Raw genomic sequence first — 19,581 nt, 5'->3', positions numbered from 1 at the left:
CTTGCCAGTCATATTTATGGGATTGATCAATTACTTTTTTCACCATTAATAAAACACTATAAACTAGTACTAGATAGGATTTTTCGTTTCTTATATAACACCATATTTACTTGATATTTTTTTTAAATTACTGAATATAAATAAGGATTAAGAATTATAATATTGATTGGTTATATAATATTGATTATTTTCTCTTTTCTTCAGATCATCACGATGACATCGACGTCTCTGGTATCGGCTGCCCTTCATCACTCATTTTCCCAAGGGCGTCGCGGCCGCCGACGTCGCGCGCCATAAGGATGGTGCGGCGCGAGCGGTCTCCCGGCTTGCCGCCCGCTCTATTGCCCGCTCTGTTGCCCGCCCTGCTGCTCACCGCTCTTCTGCCATCCGTTTCGATCGCTGCTTCAATTCCTCTCGCCGAATCGCTTCTTGCTCCGTTACTGCCTCGCGATGCCGTCAACATCACCAGGAATGATCTTGGCGATACGTTTTCTTTCAAAGGTATGTATCACTAAATATTTCAACAGCAAAACATAACTCAATAATAATAGCCTAATCAAAGCCCACTTACTAATAAATCCTGGGTCTAGAAACTACACATATTGTTTTTTAAATTTGTGTATGAGTTAGAGTATGTACCTAAGAGGTTGAGCAAGTGGCTGACATCCATTTCTCGTAAAAAAATCTGTTAATACAAACCTCCACGCTGTGGAAGCCCATATGATCATATTAGAATCGGATATGATCAAAAGAAGAAAAACAATGTATGACGAGATTTCTCGCAGAAACAAACAGGCATTTTGGCGTATGAATAGAATCTTTAAAAGTGACCTTCCATTGTGTGTCAAGCGTCAGTTATCGTCAGACGTTTCTTACGGTTAAGTTTTGTCATTACGTTTCTTGATCACAAATTAGATTCCTGTAATTGTTAGATTTTTAGACATTTATAATAGTAGATTAATTTTATTGGTGTAATTTGAAGTACATTTTAAATTAATAATTTTTCACTATATGTAAAAAAAAAATGATGAAAAAAAATGATTTGGTGACCAAAAGAAGTCTTCCTTGCAGATTGACAACAGTGCTCAAGGCGCCATAGTTAATTTTGACAAATTTTAACTAACCCAATCCTAACCAAATCCCAACGAAACCCAAGAGATGCAGGTTCGATTCCTGCAGGGAACTTACTTTTTTCAAAAAGGTTTTTTCTATTGCTATTACTCAGAAGTGTATTAAAGATTATGTATGTTCAATACTACATAAAATAACATTCCTAAATCTTGTGAATTATTTGTTGAATAAAAAAAATAGTTATTTAAAAATTATTAGCAAGTTCACGTAAGTTATAACACAAAATATCTTGGAGTAATCCGTGACGTCGGTTAGTAACCAAAGATTTGATTTAAAGCTCAAAAGCCGATAACCAATGAAGCTCAATTTTAAAAATCGCTTCAAAGAGCATAATAAGAGCCATTAGTTAAAATTTGTCGCAATTAAGTACGGCGCCTTTAGCATTGTGGTCAATGTGCACAGGCGCAAAACCCAAGAGATACAGGTTCGATTCCTGCGGATGTCTTTTTCATAAAGATTTTTTCTATTGGTTATAATACATTTTCTCAGAAGTGTTTTTCTAAATTATGTATGTTCACTACTTAGAATATTACATTCTTAAATCTTGTGAATTATTCGTTAAATAAAAAAGATAATTAATTAAAGACAGAGTAGTTTAAAACTATGACATTTTCCAAAATAGTTTTGTAACCTTTTAAATAACTTCAAAATAATTATGTAGCTAAATTATAATGACAACAATATTTATAAAATACACGAGTTTTAATAAAAATCTATATTCCAAAAATACACATTTTCTATAGTTTATATTTAACCAAAGATAATAATTTTCTTAGAAGCATATTGATTATTATATATAAAATCAAAGTCATCAGTAAAATGTATTAAATTTGAGGTTTTGCTAAAAAAAATATTCACCGCCTTAAGGGCGGCATTATAAGCTATGTCTTTGACTATTCAAATGTGATAAACATCCTACGAATAATGATTGCTTTATAATAATCATTGACCTAAGAATAAGGTAGTGTTTTTTTTAAATACGCCATTTATTTTGGCATTCCCCAGTGGTTCAGCTACAACATACGGCCGTAGTCATAAATTTACAAACTATAATTGAAGTATGGAGTAAAATGATGTTAACGAGCGTGTTTGAACATGTAACTAACCGATTTTTTTTAAACGGTACATGTTCAAACACGCGCGTTAACATCACTGTTGTCATCATGGTTTTATAAATGCGTTTAAAAATTAATAAATGTAAAAAATCTTAACACCACTGCACATGCATGTACTCAAATATGACTATATTCTAAAACATTAGAGCGAGAGGTTTAAAAGAATACTATTTTATGTAATAAAAATACTTTATGCAGTCATCGAATGTTTAAAATAAATATAAAGGATAATAAGGCTTCATATCAATAAATAGATTATCTACAACGTTTAAGGAATGTCCAGGATCATGCTTTGAAAATGCAATAAAAGCTCCATTTTGACCTACGCTGAGCATGGGACCCTTTATTATTATTTGGTAAATTTACATTTTCTCGGTATCTAAACAGTTTTTTACGTGTGTTAACTATTTCTTTAATTTATTAGTCCTATCAAAATATTATTTGAAATAACAAGGCATGAATTTAACCAAGCAGTAAGTTTGGAACAACAATCCAAATAATATAAAGTAATGATTTTATCCTCTTATCCACTGCGGGAGTAAGCATATATTATAGACATGTGTATTATTTATTGAAGGAATATTCCCTCCAGCTTGTTAGATCGTTAGGTCCGAGAAAACATTTACACAGCCAATGACATATTATGTTTAGCTATCCAACAGGTTTCATCGATGACTATCCACATACGTAATTGAAGGTAAGAAATAATGTGAGAATTTCTCAAACGATTCAAACTTTTTTTTGTGTGAGTTACTTTTCCAGTCGCTCAACACTTGGCATTGTTTATATAAGAGTGCTGCTGTATGAGACAAGTATGTCAGATAATACTTTATCAACAGAGAGCATTTGCCCATAGTAGATTCACTAGAATGAATAATAGATTCAATTATTTATTATTAAATTTGAACATATATAATTTTGAAAAACACTTTCTGAGAGAATATATTATAACCAATAGAAAAGATCTTTTTTGAAAAAAAGTAAGTCAACCCGACGGGGAATCGAACTCCGTATCTCCCAGGTTTACGCCCTATCAGTCGCATTACCACTATGCTACGAGGTGACATACGAATTGCGACAAATTTTAACCATTGGTCAATTTTAATACCTACTCTTTGTATATTTGTACATTTAATACCTACTCTTTTAATACCTACTACTTTAATACTTACTTTAATACTTAGGTATTAAAATTGACCAATAGTTAAAATTTGTCGCAATTAGTATGTCATCTCGTAGCATAGTGGTAATGCGACGGATAGGGCGTAAACCTGGGAGATACGGAGTTCGATTCCCCGTCGGGTTGACTTACTTTTTTTTAAAAATTTTTTTTTTCTATTGTTTATAATAATATATTCTCTCAGAAAGTGTTTTTCAAAATTATATATGTTCAATAATCAGAATGATATATTCTTAAATCTTGGGAATTATTCGTTGAATAAAAGAAATAGTTAATTATATATTAAATTTGAATTGAAATGTTTGTATGTATGTTGATACCAACTCAATTCGTATCAGCATATTGATCGACGATATTAAATATATTACCAGAATTACAAATTCTCTAATACCTAATATCCATTTCCTGGAGTGTCCAATTATTGTAAACTCAGGGCCGTATGTATGAAATTCCCAAATTCTTTATATGCTATTTGACCGATTTTCCACCATTTAGCGTATAGCACTGTTTGTGACATAAGCAATCTGACGTCACACGTCATTCAAAATGGTTGCTTTATATGTCACTTTTTCAAATGTCATTTTAATAATGCATTCATTACAACAACCGTTTGCCTGTTACCCTCATTCATTTTGTAGACTCTGTAAAACATTTGCGAACTTTAAAAACAGTTCCTAGTCGTGCTGTTTACAAAATACGTATAATTTTGATCAATAGTCTATAATCTAGATATTAGGTAGCTGATACAACGCTCTCGTATTTCGCTTAGATCAAAAAAACGCAGTATTTATCATGGAAAGATAAGATGGATTTACGTAAGATTACGATAAAATACCTCCGCTAAACGACCGCAAAGATAGGTACCTACTGCTATATCTGGCATTAAAATATGCAATTGGAAGAACTGGAAGCATTCTGCATTCTTTCAAAATATTATGGTACCTACCTACCTAGTTAATTGTAAGATAACTGTAATAAACCAGGCAAAACTCTCAAACACACTGGTAATATCAATAGTGTCATACGGTGATTGGTATAAATGATAATATTATACAGAGATCATTACGTATTACTATCTAAATCCATTTTCATTTCTGTCATTTTTTCTTATTCCGTTTTGACATATCATAATAGAAGTGATTGAAGTGAAGTTAGTCATAATATAACTGTATGTATTGCCACCAAATGGAAATGTTTACTGGAAATACTCTATCCTTTCCTACAGTAGAATTATAAAATAAATGTGATAAAATAACTGATAAATTAATTAAAGTTCTTAATAATTATTCATTTATGATTATTAAATTTATATGGTACCGTTCGCACACTTTCAGACACATTTACAATTTAAAAATTTTAAATTAATGATCGGGGAATGAAATTTTATAAGTTTTCCATTATATGGACGCCATGACACATTATGACGTCACATCGTGACGTCACTAAACAACCGATTACATTTGCACTCATGCATGCAACTGAGCAGTATTTAACCTATAAAGTATTTGGGGATCTCATGCATACGACCCACAGTAAATAGTTTACTACAGATATTTCTGTGATATCTATATTTTATAGAATAGTCAGCTACTCGGATTTCCATTGACGCAAATGAGAGTAAGTAGCTGACTCGATTAATATACCTAGATATTTTCTAAATTATAATGGATAGATATTATTTTGATGTATAAATAGCGAATAATAATTCATCGGAAATGTCACTCGAATCGAAGTACCTGGTCCTTTACTATCACAGTCTCGATATCGCTTCGCACAACATCTTATTGTACCCAGATTTGGACCTCGGAATATTATCACAAGTATTGCAATTACCTACTGTAATATACTATTGTACCGACCATTACGCCGCAAATAAAACTCGCTCCTGCATCCATCTTCGACTTCTTCATCATCATCCTCAACACCATGACCTATGACATATCGACGACTCCCACAGTGGTAACTCAAATCGAACCCCACATATATATATATATTTTTAATTTTAGAATACGGTATTTTATGATTGATTTATGTATACAGGTGCGGAGTGCTCTCGCCAGGAGTGCGGAGGGCGTACTGCTGGACTAACATGCTCCTGCTCATGTCCTGTGACTGCACCACTTTTTAGAGAGGACAAAATAGAATGTGTCAGTGACATTGCAGGTTTGTGATATGTTTACTAGATACTAAAGAAGTTGAACTCATGATAATATATATTTATCATTTTAAACTATTGTAAAATATATTTTAAAAAACTCACATTAGAACTAACATCGTTTTTTTTTTTTTTTTGTAATAAATAATGTTTAAATTATAAAAAAGGCTTTCTTCAATAGATATGGAGCTTGAATGTATGAAATTTAAGCAAAAAAGACCTCGGGTCCATTAATAAAGTTAACTATACGTGACATTGCGCATTGCATGTTAATTTTCAGAGAACTTCAGAATATTGTTATCATATTTATTTTCCAATTTACAAGGTTTATAAAAAGACAATCCATCACGATATTGTGTGGATAAACAGCCAATAATACTAAAATTTGGCATTATTATTTAGAGTTAATAAATCATGAAAAATTTGCACTCGAGTAAGTAATCACGACAAACATAAAAAATCAGGATGGCAACTAAGCGATGTTATTATTTGTGGGGTTTACTAATTTAACTATGCTTCATGCGTGTGCTAAATAATATTTCAAATGTCATAACAGAAATAACGTTTACGGCTATAAATATATAATATATAATATGTAATTTTACTTTTTTTTTTAAATTGTTGTAGGTAGATACACTCTGCTCGTATAAGAATTATAATCGCTTAATAAATTGTTTTCATCCGATTTAATTGTTAATGCATTTTGACTGGGTAAATAAATACAGATAATCTGGAAGAAGAAACGATTTGGAAGAAAAAACAAATATTAAATATTTTTTAACCAAAAGAACCGTATCATTTATTGACAATTCAATACCGAGATAGCAATCATTTTAAAAACACGACCTTGACCTTTTGGGTTTCGCCAAAAATGTCACTGATCTTAAATTTAAGTCAAACTAACCGTACAAAAGTTTTTTTGGGCTCTAAGGTCAATCTCGACTCACCTGTGGTTTAATGCATTTGGCAAAAGCTCCGTTGGAAGATGTCTATTGTTTCACCATCCGCAAAATAATTCTTATCGAAAAAAAATACACCTTTGACGTTCAATTTAATAATCCATTGTCAAACTTTAAGACCTGCGTGTGTCATTTTAGATTGAAATTAATGAAACGTACGTCACTTTAGTATTTTATTCTTGACAGACTGCACTGCAGAAGCGGCGAGATTTTTGAACAATAGATCCAAACGACTTGTTAATACTTACATAATGTTATTTCAGAAGATATCATTTTCTTATATCATATATAATACATAGTCGTTGAGTTGTTAAAACCACCAAATTGAAATTTTACAAGAAATACAAAATAAGAAAAAGTAGTTTGCAATGGCAGTTGGCCCTTTAGGTCAAATGATCAATGACCCTCCAAAAATAAATAACTTACAAGTACAATGTCAATTATAATTATTATTATCGGCTTAAACGTCAACGTGAGAACACGCCAATGTATATGTTCATGTGTGTGTAATTACCATACACACATGTCTCACGTTTGCTCGCTCAGCTCGTTCATTTGAGAACATGCCGGAATAAAATATTTCTTTCTCTCTAATTTTTCATATGTGAGACGGAGAGAAAGCACAAAGTTAGCCATTTTTTCTTCATATTTTGTTACAGCATTAGGCTACATTTTCGTCAATGTCCGAGAATGAAATAGATATACATTTTCAATGTGTCAAATGAAACAGATATAAAACGTCGACTACGATATACGACTCGTACTATGCCGACACTTTTTCTGTCAGTTGAAAAAGCTACTAGGTATCAACGGAGTATTAAATATATGTGTTTGATTGTTTTAATCCTATGTAAATAGTATTATTACAAATTAACATAATATATTCAAAATTGATCTACCACTTTTTCGGGCCTAATGCCGCCAATGGTGGCTTGTCATCATTGAGTATTTGTAAAGGGTCCGATGCGAGAAAATATTCACATCGTAAATTTTAAACGATCAACTACGACATATTGAATAAATTTTCACTTACACGATAGCACATAGCACATAGCACGATAGCACATAGCATTCGTAGCACATAGCACATAGCATTCGTTCTATCGACAAATTATATTATTTCAAAGCCTTATAAATACACAACTATATATAATATAATTATAAGACAAATATAAACAATAATTAGAAAACAAAACCACGAAAATAAATCACAAAAACAAAATGACAAATAGTCATGTAATGCAATGCAATGCATCAATCCACGGAAAAGTCAGGCCGTGACACGAAACTGTAAACTTAGATGTTTAACTTGTTATTGGTCATAATGTATAATGGTAAACTGTTGATTGTAGCATGTCAAATAATTTAAACAAAACCTGCAATTGAAAATCATTTAATCATAATCAATAACTAGTACTACGAGTACCATCGCAATTCGCAATTCAGCACATCGAATATGGCGGCCTTTGCCTGGTAAATAACTGGAACTCCTCCTGAGAAGGAATATTTGTGGGGTGCTATCAAAAGTTAGTCTGTCGATAATTTAGGTATGTAGAGTTAACGGATTATGTGTCTATATATAAATATGTATGCTTAAAAAATCAAACTCATGTGATATAATATAGAACATGCACAAAACGCAGAGAGAAATTAGCATTATACCCGATTTTATGGGAATAGGACGACTGGCCTCCGGACAATTGGACGCCGCACTGTCGTAGACACGTGTAGACGAGGTATTTTAATCGGTTTCTATACACTACTTAGTAGTTTGAATTCATTTTACTCTTAAAACATAATGTATTCTTTATCGCGGATTGAGAATTACCATGCCTACGGCTTTATATATAATAAAAAACTCTTTTTTCGTTGGAACTTAAACATATGCACGATTAAATCATTGTTTACGTCTGCATATTTACATTCTCACCAACTATTAAATCATAATATAATCATTGAAATATAAATAATAATATTGAATATTTTTTTTAAAGTCTCTATAAGTACCTAACGTCTATTTATTTTCAAATTCCGTGGCGTCCAGTTGCCCAGTGCCAAATCATCCTAGACCCAATTTTATAGGACATGTCAAGCTTTCGAACTGCAATTATTACTCCATTACATGATTTCGATACTTTTGGCAGTAACACCACATTCGCAAAGTAGGAACTCTTTTAAACCCACTTATACATCGATTGGTTCTTATGTATATTAAATCTTATTTCGTTAAATATTTAAGTATTATTTATTTTTAAAAATTAATCAATAAACAATGCGTTTATAAATATTATGTCTTATCTATCAGTAATGGGCACTGTACAGCAATGTACAAGTACACAGTTAATTGTTATCATTTGAATGTGGCATAGTTCGCGATTCAAATCGATATCAGCTCATAATGGCAGCCAATTAACGCTCACCTTTCTTAATTACTAATCTCTAGCTCGATCATCAGTTCCCAATTAATGGGAACACCCCACATCAAAGTGAACAGCTAACACAAAAGAATCAAATGATATATAAAAACGAACCGTTTAACTTCGGACAATGACATCCTGCTGTTATTAAAATGTATCAATCTCATAAGCAGTTATCTATATGAGGATTATCGAATATACAATTTTCTTTTGTATTGTATAATATTTTTTTATTTCAAGATAAAACTAGACTCACCATGCATAGATAAGCGTGCTGTAAAGTGGAAGGTAAATAATTATTTATCATTTGGCGATAGCAAGATAAAAATTTGGGAAAATAAGAAGAAGAAAAACTAAAATCAGAAACACAAAAAAATAATGAGCTAATTTTTGGCAATTGGCTATTGTGGCTTCATTAAGGTAACTTACATGAATTCCTAACCGACGTTAGAATTTTTCAACATTTTTTGTTATAACGAAGTTACTTGCACATGTGGATCTGGAATGACGAAGACTGGCGATTGACAGGGATTCTTGGATGCGCCGTGTGGTGTCCATAAATGTTTTAGCTAAAAGGCAGACATGGCTGAAGAAGAAAAATAATTAAAGGCGTCCCCGAAAAGGGGTCTATATAATACATCATGTCAAAAAGTGGTTTTATTGACTAAAACGGGTCTAAATAGCATTGCTCACGATATTGAAAAGTTTTATTATTTTAACTGCCACACTTTTTGATATATTAGTACCACTGAAATTTTCACCGTAGAAGAGGAGTCTATATGATTATTTTTATTATCCAAAAAAAAATGTCAATAATAAAGGATGTTTTCATGGACATAATTATTATCACAGATATACTCCAAAAGTCCGCATGATCGAATAAAACGTTTTTTTCCTCTGCTGAAAAATTTTGTTTTTGCATATAGACCCTATCTATATTTGAACTATTTTGTTTTATTTGAATGTTGAATCTGATGTTTACGTGACGGAGATATTAGCGGCTAAAATTAGAATCCAGTTGCCAGGTGTACAGTATGATAAAATTATCTTGGAATATTACGAGTTAATTAATTGTTATCTCAAATTACTTGTGAATATTCCGACGGTTTAGAGACATTTGGAGAGATCGGTCGTCGCTTAACTGATAAAACAGGTGACTGCCGTTTAACTGAGTAACTTAGACATCGAATAAGTATAGAAATCCAAAGAGATAATGCAGTCATTTTATTAGATACTCTTCACGTATCCACGGGACTATGTGAATCCAGTGAATGCTGGTTTAAGTCCCGTTGGTTGTCGTATTTTTACAATGTTTTTCTTAGTCGTATTATTATTTGTCCGGTACAAATCTTGCAATCAATTTTTAACTAACTTCCCGACTAGCTAGACATTTGAAACTTTTAGAATATATCATAAGACGATGCCAATGCATTTTTTAATGCTTTTAGCCATCTTTAAGTAGAATTGATTTCATTTTCAGTTAATTCTGCTTTGTACGAAAAGTTATTTCGGAAGAAATCCGTAAAAAGTAAAACTATTATCGGTTGCTAAATGGGTCTAAACTAAATTATTAATATTAATATATACGTGCGTTACTATGGAAATCAATATGAGTGTCAAAATGACATTTCAGTATTATTTCTATCAAATACAATTTTTTTTGATCGTTGAAGGTAGTCAAGTTAAATTTATATGATTCAATAGAAAATTTATAAACGTTGTAAGTTAAAAGTTCTTTTTATCTTATAATTATTTCAAAGTTTTTTTCTAGTAGGTGTATAATCAAATTATGTATTATTGATTAATTTAATATAACGCAAAATGTTTTTTGTACTTATTGTTTAGTTGAAAATTTCCCTTTGAGCCGGACGAAACTGGTCCAAAATTTCTTAAATAAAAAAGTGGAATAAGTACAAAAAACATTTTGCGTTTTATTAAATTAATCAATATTACAATGCAGTTCCACCATGTATTGACAGTTAACACAATAAAACAAATTATCTATGATAACTATTTCTGTTTGTTTAAATGCCTTACCACAATTTTGTGGGTTACGTGACCTCGGTAAATGATTGTAGTAACGTATCAATACCATGATTACTGAGTTCAAATGTTGCTCATCGAATATAATACATTTATTGAAAATACATAATTTTGAAAAACACTTCCTGAGAGAATATAATATAACCAATAGAAAAAATAATTAGAATGATACATTCTTAAAATCTTGTGAATTATTCGAAAAGAAATATTAATTTATAAAAATTATTAGCATGTGCAAGTAAGTTACATCATAAAAAAATATTGGAGAAATCCACGACGTCGGTTAGTAATCGAAGTAATAGATACCTACTTTGATTTAAGAAACAAAAATCGATTGCCAAAGTAGCTTGATTTGGAAGAACGCTGATGAGTAGGTATTAAAATTGACCAATAGTTAAGATTTGTCGCAATTAGTATGTCACGCCGTAACATATTGGTTAAATGCGATGGATGGGGCGTAAACCCGGGAGATACGGGGTTCGATTCCCCGTCGGGGTGGCTTACTTTTTTCAAAAAAGATTTTTTTTATTGGTTATAATGATATACTCTCTCAGAAAGTGTTTTTTCAAAATTATGTATTTTCAATAAATATAATGATACATTCCTAAAATCATGTGAATTATTCGTTGAATAAAAGAAATAGTTAATTATAATACATTTATGTTAGTCTGCCTATAACTAAAATATCCAGAATTTACATACTAATGTTGTTTATACGTGTATTAAATTCGATACCGATAGAATTTGTTGTTTTTTTCTTCGAAGAAAAAAATCGAATATAGACTGTCGTATTAAGATCTCATATTAAATTAATAACATAATCGCTAAATAAATTGCCATAATTTTACATTGATTGCCAAAATAATACTCAGGTAAGTGGAGATTTATGACTTACTATAAAATGAGACATATTAATGGGCTGATAATTATTTCACAGGTGCTTATTATATCAGTTCATAACCGTTGATCACTATTATTGAGTTGTGTACCTTAATCGCTTCAGTAGATATCTCAATAATAATAATTTGTTTTACAAAGTCAGCGCTCGAAGTGTTTAGTTTTATAAATCGGAACATTTATTTTAACAAAGTGTTGAACCAAAGTGAACAATTGGTCATACTCTAAAAGTAACCCATAAAAAATAGTGAACGGCCAAATAAATGTAATTTCATTGCAACAAGATGTGTAGGTACTGGCATATCATAATCAGCGCACTGGAGGTGGTATAAATGATGTTCCTATGTTACTTGGTGTGTTACGGATACATCATTTATTATTTAATCAGAGGGTTGCACTTTGCGCGTGTCTCACATATTGAATTCTGTAAACATTAATGATACACTTGTTGGCGTTTTGGTAAGACTTGTATTTCGTCGCACATTATTAGTTTAATATCTCATTGGGTGCTGAGCCTGCGACTGGCGCATTTGAGATACCTGGCCAATCGATAATAAACGTGTTATTTAAATCTGCTAATTAAAAATTAATTAACAGCTCAGCAGTGAATGTATTACTTACACATTATAATAATTACATTAGTATCGAAATACATTGAAGCTATAAGTTTGTACACGAAATCTTTTAACTTAATATTTTAGCGGAGAGGAGCGCCCTTGTACCCGGTCTACATGAAGGCATTTACAAGCAAACTGTCAGATTCGGGCGTATCCGTTTTTACTATTATCTATGCTCCAAGCATGAGCATAGACAATAGTATGACAGTTTGTAGAGTTTGATAAAATCTCTAAAGTGGAACGTTTATTTATACGCTACACGCATTTAAGGCGTCTAGTTGAAATGCCGACCCTCGTTGTCCAAAGCGCAAGGCACTAGACTCTTATACTTCTTCTTCTTCTATTGTATCTGTGCGAGAGATGCGCCTAGACTCTTTCCAGCCATGTCTTGGCCACCGTAATGGCCGCGTCATTGATTTCAAACTTATCATCGATGGTGCAGCTGGTTGCAATAAATAAACAGACCATCAATGTTCTGCAGTTTCTTCAGCGCCACATATTCAGTTTGAAGAATCATTGAACTAACCCCCACTGGGGTTCTGTTATTGATTCCTGGTAGAATTACATTAATAATATAGTTTTATTTAGAAAAAAGTATTAAGGCATTACAGTTATTTTAGATGCCTTTATGGATACCTCGCTTTTACTATCAAGATTTTTTTAATGAATTTGGCATGCAAACAAACTCTACTTGATGCTAAGTCAAAGAAAATATATGCTGGATAATAAAAAGGCCTTGTAGAACTATTTTCTCAAAACTACCATTTAGAGCCGCATTTTTATGGTTTTCCCATGGAAGAAATGGCGCATACGATTAAACTTTTGAGAATTTAATACTGCAGAATATAATATAAAAAAGTGGCTACAAATAATTAGATTTTTAATAACATTTTAATAATATAAAACAAGAAATAAGAATAGTAGGTAGTATAAGTTACGAAAAGTAAGTTCTTATCTAATATGAAAGTAAACCATTGTAAATTTAACATAAAATATTGAGTCTGCATAGTTTGAAAACATCTCATGCATATTTTTTTCTACAAAATGACTTTTTATAGTGTGTATATACATGTACACTCGTGTTGGCCGCGCGGCTTAAGCGTTGGCCTATTGCGTCGTGGGTCCCAGGTTTGAATCCTGGATCTGGCAAGTACACATATTGTTTTTCAATTTGTGTATGAGTCAGAATATGGACCTAATTGGTTGAGCAAGTGGCTGACATCCATTTCTCATAAAAAACAAAATCTGTCAATACAAACCTCCACTCAGGCCCATATGATCCTATTAGGATCGGACATGGCCAAAAGAAGATATGCATGAGATATTTTCAAATTATGTATATTCAATATAAAGAATGTTACATTCTCTAACCTTGTGTCTTATTTGTTGAATAAAAAATCGTTTATTATAAAATATTGTGTAAAAATAAATGTGCTTTCACACTCGACCCAGCTAGGTCATATATGTATCCGTCGCACCGGTTCACTTGGCCACATTCCGAGCCCTGTCAGTAGTCTCACGTCCGTAATAACTAATATCCGTTTAATTTGCGGTTTCGATTCAGGCGAGTAGAACTTCCAGATTAGCATTAGAGGTGATTGAGTGTTACACATTTATGTGGATAGGTGGCAATTTAGAATTTATCGCTTCTATGCGAAGGAAATCTGATACAAATTGCAATTTTGTTAGAAATAATAATTCGCATTTTCATTATAATGATAACGGCGAGTGGATGTTGTTTAGGTTGTATTTTATAACTTATAAAAACTGTTCGTATTCGATTCTGAGGAAAATTAAATTTGAACTTACGTATTATTGCATTAGTTATATTTGTTTTAATCTATCTATAACGCATGGGGAAAAAACATATGGAGATATGTATGGGAGAGCAAAACAGGTAGAAGACGTATTTATTTATTTATATATTAAAGAAAACAAAATATCGTGAACATAACAAATATTATATAAAATAATAATAATAAAAATAGAAACATACTTAAGTAGGTACAATTTTATACAGAAAAATAAAATTTGGAATACAAAATACATAGCACGTCACCGAGCATATCTACGTCTTTGGGGAGCGCATTGACTAGTCTTGCATCCGTCGCTAATGGTGACTGATAGGCTTGACACGAGGAAACGGTTCCGATCCAGAATAAATCATGGCTGCGACCACGTAGGTAATTGACAGGCGCATGTAAATTCAAATTCATTAAGACACCAGGATTGGAAACTATCCCTCACGATAACAGGCAAAAGTGTTTCAAGAGCAAAAGAGACCTACGAGATTCAAGAGTGTGAAAAGTATGCATGCCTCTTAGAAAGGCTGTCGGAAAACAATAATTTGACGAATTATCGAAAGGAAAATAGTTAAAATTTATTCTGGACGCGTTCTAAAATAAGCTTATAGGAACCCTCATAAGGACAACAGATAATCGACCCATATTCAAGATTAAAAGGTGTAAGGTGAAAGGAAACATACTCGTAAACGCAAATTCTAAATTTGAAAAAATAAATTAAAACTAACACGCAAATAAAGAAATCGTTTTTTTAACCGGGTCGTGAAATTAAACAAATAATTATAGGATTCTCTTAGGTACTTAGAGTGCAATACTATATAGAAAAGGTATTAAATGACATTACAAAAAAATTGTTACAGATTGACGGAAAGGTATAAAAAAGCATAATGTCCGATAGGAAAGACAATTTTGAAAATGATATACCTCGGAAAATGTTAATTTCTATAAGAATACGCTTGATTCAAATTGAAGAGATTTTAGGAGCGGATAAATATAAGTAAAAGTCTTAAAACATTTGTGTTTAGATAAGTATTTAGTACCATATCAGTGCAATCCATAATTAATAAGAAAATAGCAACATTATAGATGAGGAAGAACCATCAACTAAGCGTCATCAGAAGATAAATGAACGAATTCACGCCACATCTAAAGATTTTGACCACAGAACAGATAGTAAATAGAATTCCGATGGGCTAATACTAATACAGTAAATTTTGACGCAGGGTTTTGAATGTGTAAGAGTCCTACAAAAATGAATTATAGGCGTGCAATAGTGTGTGTAATACACCAATCTTAAATTAGTGAAAATGCATAAACCAAGTGCAGTTATCAGTATACGGCGTATGACGCATTCTTGACACGTATTTAAATTTATCAATTCTTCCTTACTCGAAATCAGTTGCCTGCTTCTCCTTACCCGTTAGGTATTTCAGTTCCCATTATTTCTGGGTTCCCTGATTTGACAGATAGTAATAATATCAATATTTTATATTTTATGTAAGCCTTGTGTTAAATGCTATCTCTTTTTCGAATTCATTCACTTGATCACTTCACCTCATCGGTGTCTTCCCTCTATTTCTTTCAAGTAATTAAAAATCTTATTGAATTCCTAATACATTTAAATTATTGAAACTGAATGCGATTTTAATAATGTGTTCTTGTATGTATATTGAATTTATTTTTGAACAGAGAATTTCTTAAAATTATCATTCATATTCATATCGTCAGAATAATTTTGCCTTTTTGAATGTGTTTGTATAAATTGGTATATGTATTATTGTATATTATTTACCAGTTGATAATGTCCTTTTGAGGCGAACGAAACTGGCCATGATTAATATTAAAATACGTGGAACTAGCAGGTACTACATAGTATTATGATTTATTTTAATAATTTTGAGATAGGTGTAAAGTTTTATCAGTCAATAATTGGACGATAGCTCTTTGGTTTGATCAATACAAACTATTGAAACAATTGTAGTTTTAAATTTGATAAGTTTTGCTCATAAACTATTGTAAATAGTTGACCACATACCACAAGATATTAATAATTATATCCCGATTGCTTTGCTGGATGCGTGACATTATTCAAATATGTCCGCTATAATTTGCGTAAACTGCAACGCGACGCGACATTAGTTCTCTTGGAACTAATCTATATTTCATTTCATTGCTCTCCGAACGACATTTGTAATAAATTATATACTGGAAATTTACCGACAAAGCCTTGATCGTTACTGCTTGCAAGATGTAATTTTAGTTACTGAGATATACAATGTTACAGTTATGATTTGGTTACGTTTGGTTTATCATCATCAATTGCAGTCTATCCGCCGTGTGATAAAGGTCTAATTTACATCACTCTTTCATATTGCACCTGCCTAGGAGAATAGGACAAAGCAGAAAATCATGTCATATCAATCGTGTATCACCTAGGAGGCGTCTAATTCCAAAAAGCGATAAGTCCACATTTGGTCAAAATCGAGAAAAAAATACGCACGTATTCTTTGTATAATTTTACACAATATGTATTGATCTATAAATTCCAAAACGCGACATAACCCTACGAAAAAAAATATTTTAAGTCTCGATTTATTACAAAAAGCGTGTTTCATATTATTTAAGGCTTGGTTGATTTTGCGCGTGTTTAAGTCAGCCAATAAGGGAACGTTCAATGTTGGAAAAGGCATCTCCCATGCTGTAGCATCCGGTAAACTCATAACAGTACCACGGAAATATGTGCTTTATGCGGAATAAATTAAAAAGTGAGGTTCAAGTAGCGCTACGCCCAATTTTATTTTGCCTATATTTATTACATTTAAGAGTTTACCGGCTGAAATAAATTGCCATTTGTTTCTAATTTCGACATAGAATACAACGGAAAAAATAATCTCACGTTAAAAAAAATAATTGAAGCTTGAAACATAAAAACGTTGTTTCCCGCAAATATCGAATTGTGCACTTGTCGCTTTATGTAATTAGATGCCTCACTGTCTGATCTCTTGTATAGTATCACTATAGGCTGATCGAGAGTCGTGGAACTTAACTGCAAGGCCATGGAGAGTTTGACTCTCAAGTGACATTCGAAGTTAACTTAAATCATTTAAAATTTGGGCGTTTATACAAATGCTTCAAATAATCTGGTTAAAGGTGAAAGTTACGAATATAGGGATGGATTAAATTAACGTAAACAAACCAAATGAATAATACCTCGTTTACACGTGCATGGATTTACTGTTGACAGTAAGTATTATCGCGGCCATAACAAGAAAATGTATGGGTAAACATGTATTAATTATCCTGCAGTTGCAAGCTTGCATGCATAAATCAAAAAAGCTTAAAAAGTCGGGATTTTTTGATCTGCGCCTGCGCAGTAGAACGATAGTGATGAACCTGCCGGTAAAAAAACGAACTCTACTCATTTTGAGGTTAACCGATTTTCACTACCTGTAAAATAGTATCATAAAACGACAATGTCGCGTCTCGCTTACTCTTGAAGAATGAGATTGGAGAGACACTTAGCACTTTTGCGTGTAAACAGTTATTGTCAGGATAGTTTAAAATACACACTATGTATGCCAGTAAATCCATGCACGTGTACAGGCGCTATAATACAAACTAAAAAGTTCGTGATAGGAATGTAAGATTTCCGTTAAGTGAGACTCTGGCTCAAGAATCTAGTGCCGTGTCCACATTGGCAACAAGTTGCTGGCAACCTTATTAAATTTCACGACAATTATCATAATTTATATGACCATAAATTATTTTAATCGAAATTTAATGAGGTTGCCAGCAACTTGTTGCAAATTTGGACACCGCATTAGAGACTATTTTAGATTCAGTACTCCATCACTGTTCAGAGTAGCGATACACAAGGACAATAATATACACATAATTTGAAAACACCTCAGAATGTACCCACTAGGAAAAATCTTTGAAAAAAACACTACGCCAGGCGGGACTTGAACCCACATTAACCGGAATTATGACAATCTACTATACCAATTGAGCAAAGTGCGTCCTAATGTGCATGCTTTGTAGGTCGATTATGTTGACCATAAATTTCCCGTAATACCTAAAACGTAGCTCGAATAGATTTACTATTGTTGTAATAATATTAAAAAAAAATTGTATAGGTACGCTGTAAAACTGTGTATCTTTCCATGATTATTGGCCAAACAATACTGGACACAAATGACAATTTTCGTGGAAATCAGAAAAGAAAAAATGGCTCCTACGACGTTTTAAAAAACTATACTACCATTAACCTATACATGCGTGTACTGTGGATCATATTATTATTATGTCAGACTTAGTGGCATCCCGTGAGGGTAGGCAGATTTAGCGTCACTTGGGGGGCAGCAGTTACCCAAAGGGCGGCAAATAGAGAATAATCACTAGGTATATACAAATAGATACCTAAACTTAGTAATAACGTTAATATATATCCATTAAAAAATTCAGCTCACTGGTTGGAAACAAAATGTATTAATTAGGTACGAATAAGGATTTTTTGTCAGGTTCGCGATGTCTAGTTTACTTCCGTTGTTCGTTGTTCGTTGAACTGGAACGTTAAGTTGGTGAACAGCAATGACACGTGCATACCTTATTTAAAATTTATTCAAATATGTTTGCCAGTCACTCGCGAGTTTTGGAAGTTGTCAAGTGTGTTTTTAAATGTACCTATCTGAAACCGTAGAGTCACAATATTGTCTATTGAAGCAGAGATGGCATTTAAATTAGATTTATATTGTTAGTAATGTATCCATACAACACATATTTCTTAGATATTGGAGACATGAAAGGATGATATTATAAAGTACTGTATAAAAAAAATGTGGCGGCATTTTGGCACTGCCTAGGGGCGGCATTTTGTCCAGGGACGTCACTGGTCAGACTACAAGCCATTTTATTGAATATACTTCTTACCATGTCATTGCTTCTTACTGGCACCAAGCGCGTGCTCTAACTCAAAACAAAACTTAAGTTACGCCATGATAATATGACGTTTTTTACCATCTATATTGGTCAATATTATAACAAAACTTCAAATGAATTTTACTTATATAAATCAAAATATACCCGTATTGAATCAACATTCAAATTTAAGTGTCAAAGTCACGTATCAATTATTAATTATTGAATATCATCCTAAGTCATGATTTAACAGCTAAACAAACACGCGCCACGAGATAGTTAATGCCTAATGTTACCAGTATGTACAATAATATAATAATTATGTATTAATAATCGTGGGATAGTACT

At 32.2% G+C, this 19,581-nt stretch overlaps 1 protein-coding gene across 1 annotated transcript in view; it reads left to right on the top strand.

Moving 5' to 3' along the window:
* Nucleotides 1-299: 299 nt before the first annotated feature.
* Nucleotides 300-19,581, top strand: part of LOC147074696 (uncharacterized) — a 69,030-nt gene continuing 49,748 nt past the window's right edge. Inside the window, 2 exon segments of the mRNA XM_085943455.1 lie at nucleotides 300-501; nucleotides 5,467-5,589. Of these exon segments, the coding sequence (XP_085799581.1) occupies nucleotides 300-501; nucleotides 5,467-5,589 (325 nt within the window).

The sequence above is a fragment of the Rhyacophila brunnea genome, unplaced genomic scaffold (assembly GCF_057557595.1).
Source record: "Rhyacophila brunnea isolate RB1 unplaced genomic scaffold, BYU_Rbru_1.0 scaffold_16, whole genome shotgun sequence".
Classification (NCBI taxonomy): domain Eukaryota; kingdom Metazoa; phylum Arthropoda; class Insecta; order Trichoptera; family Rhyacophilidae; genus Rhyacophila; species Rhyacophila brunnea.
This window is presented reverse-complemented; position numbering and strand designations above follow the sequence as displayed.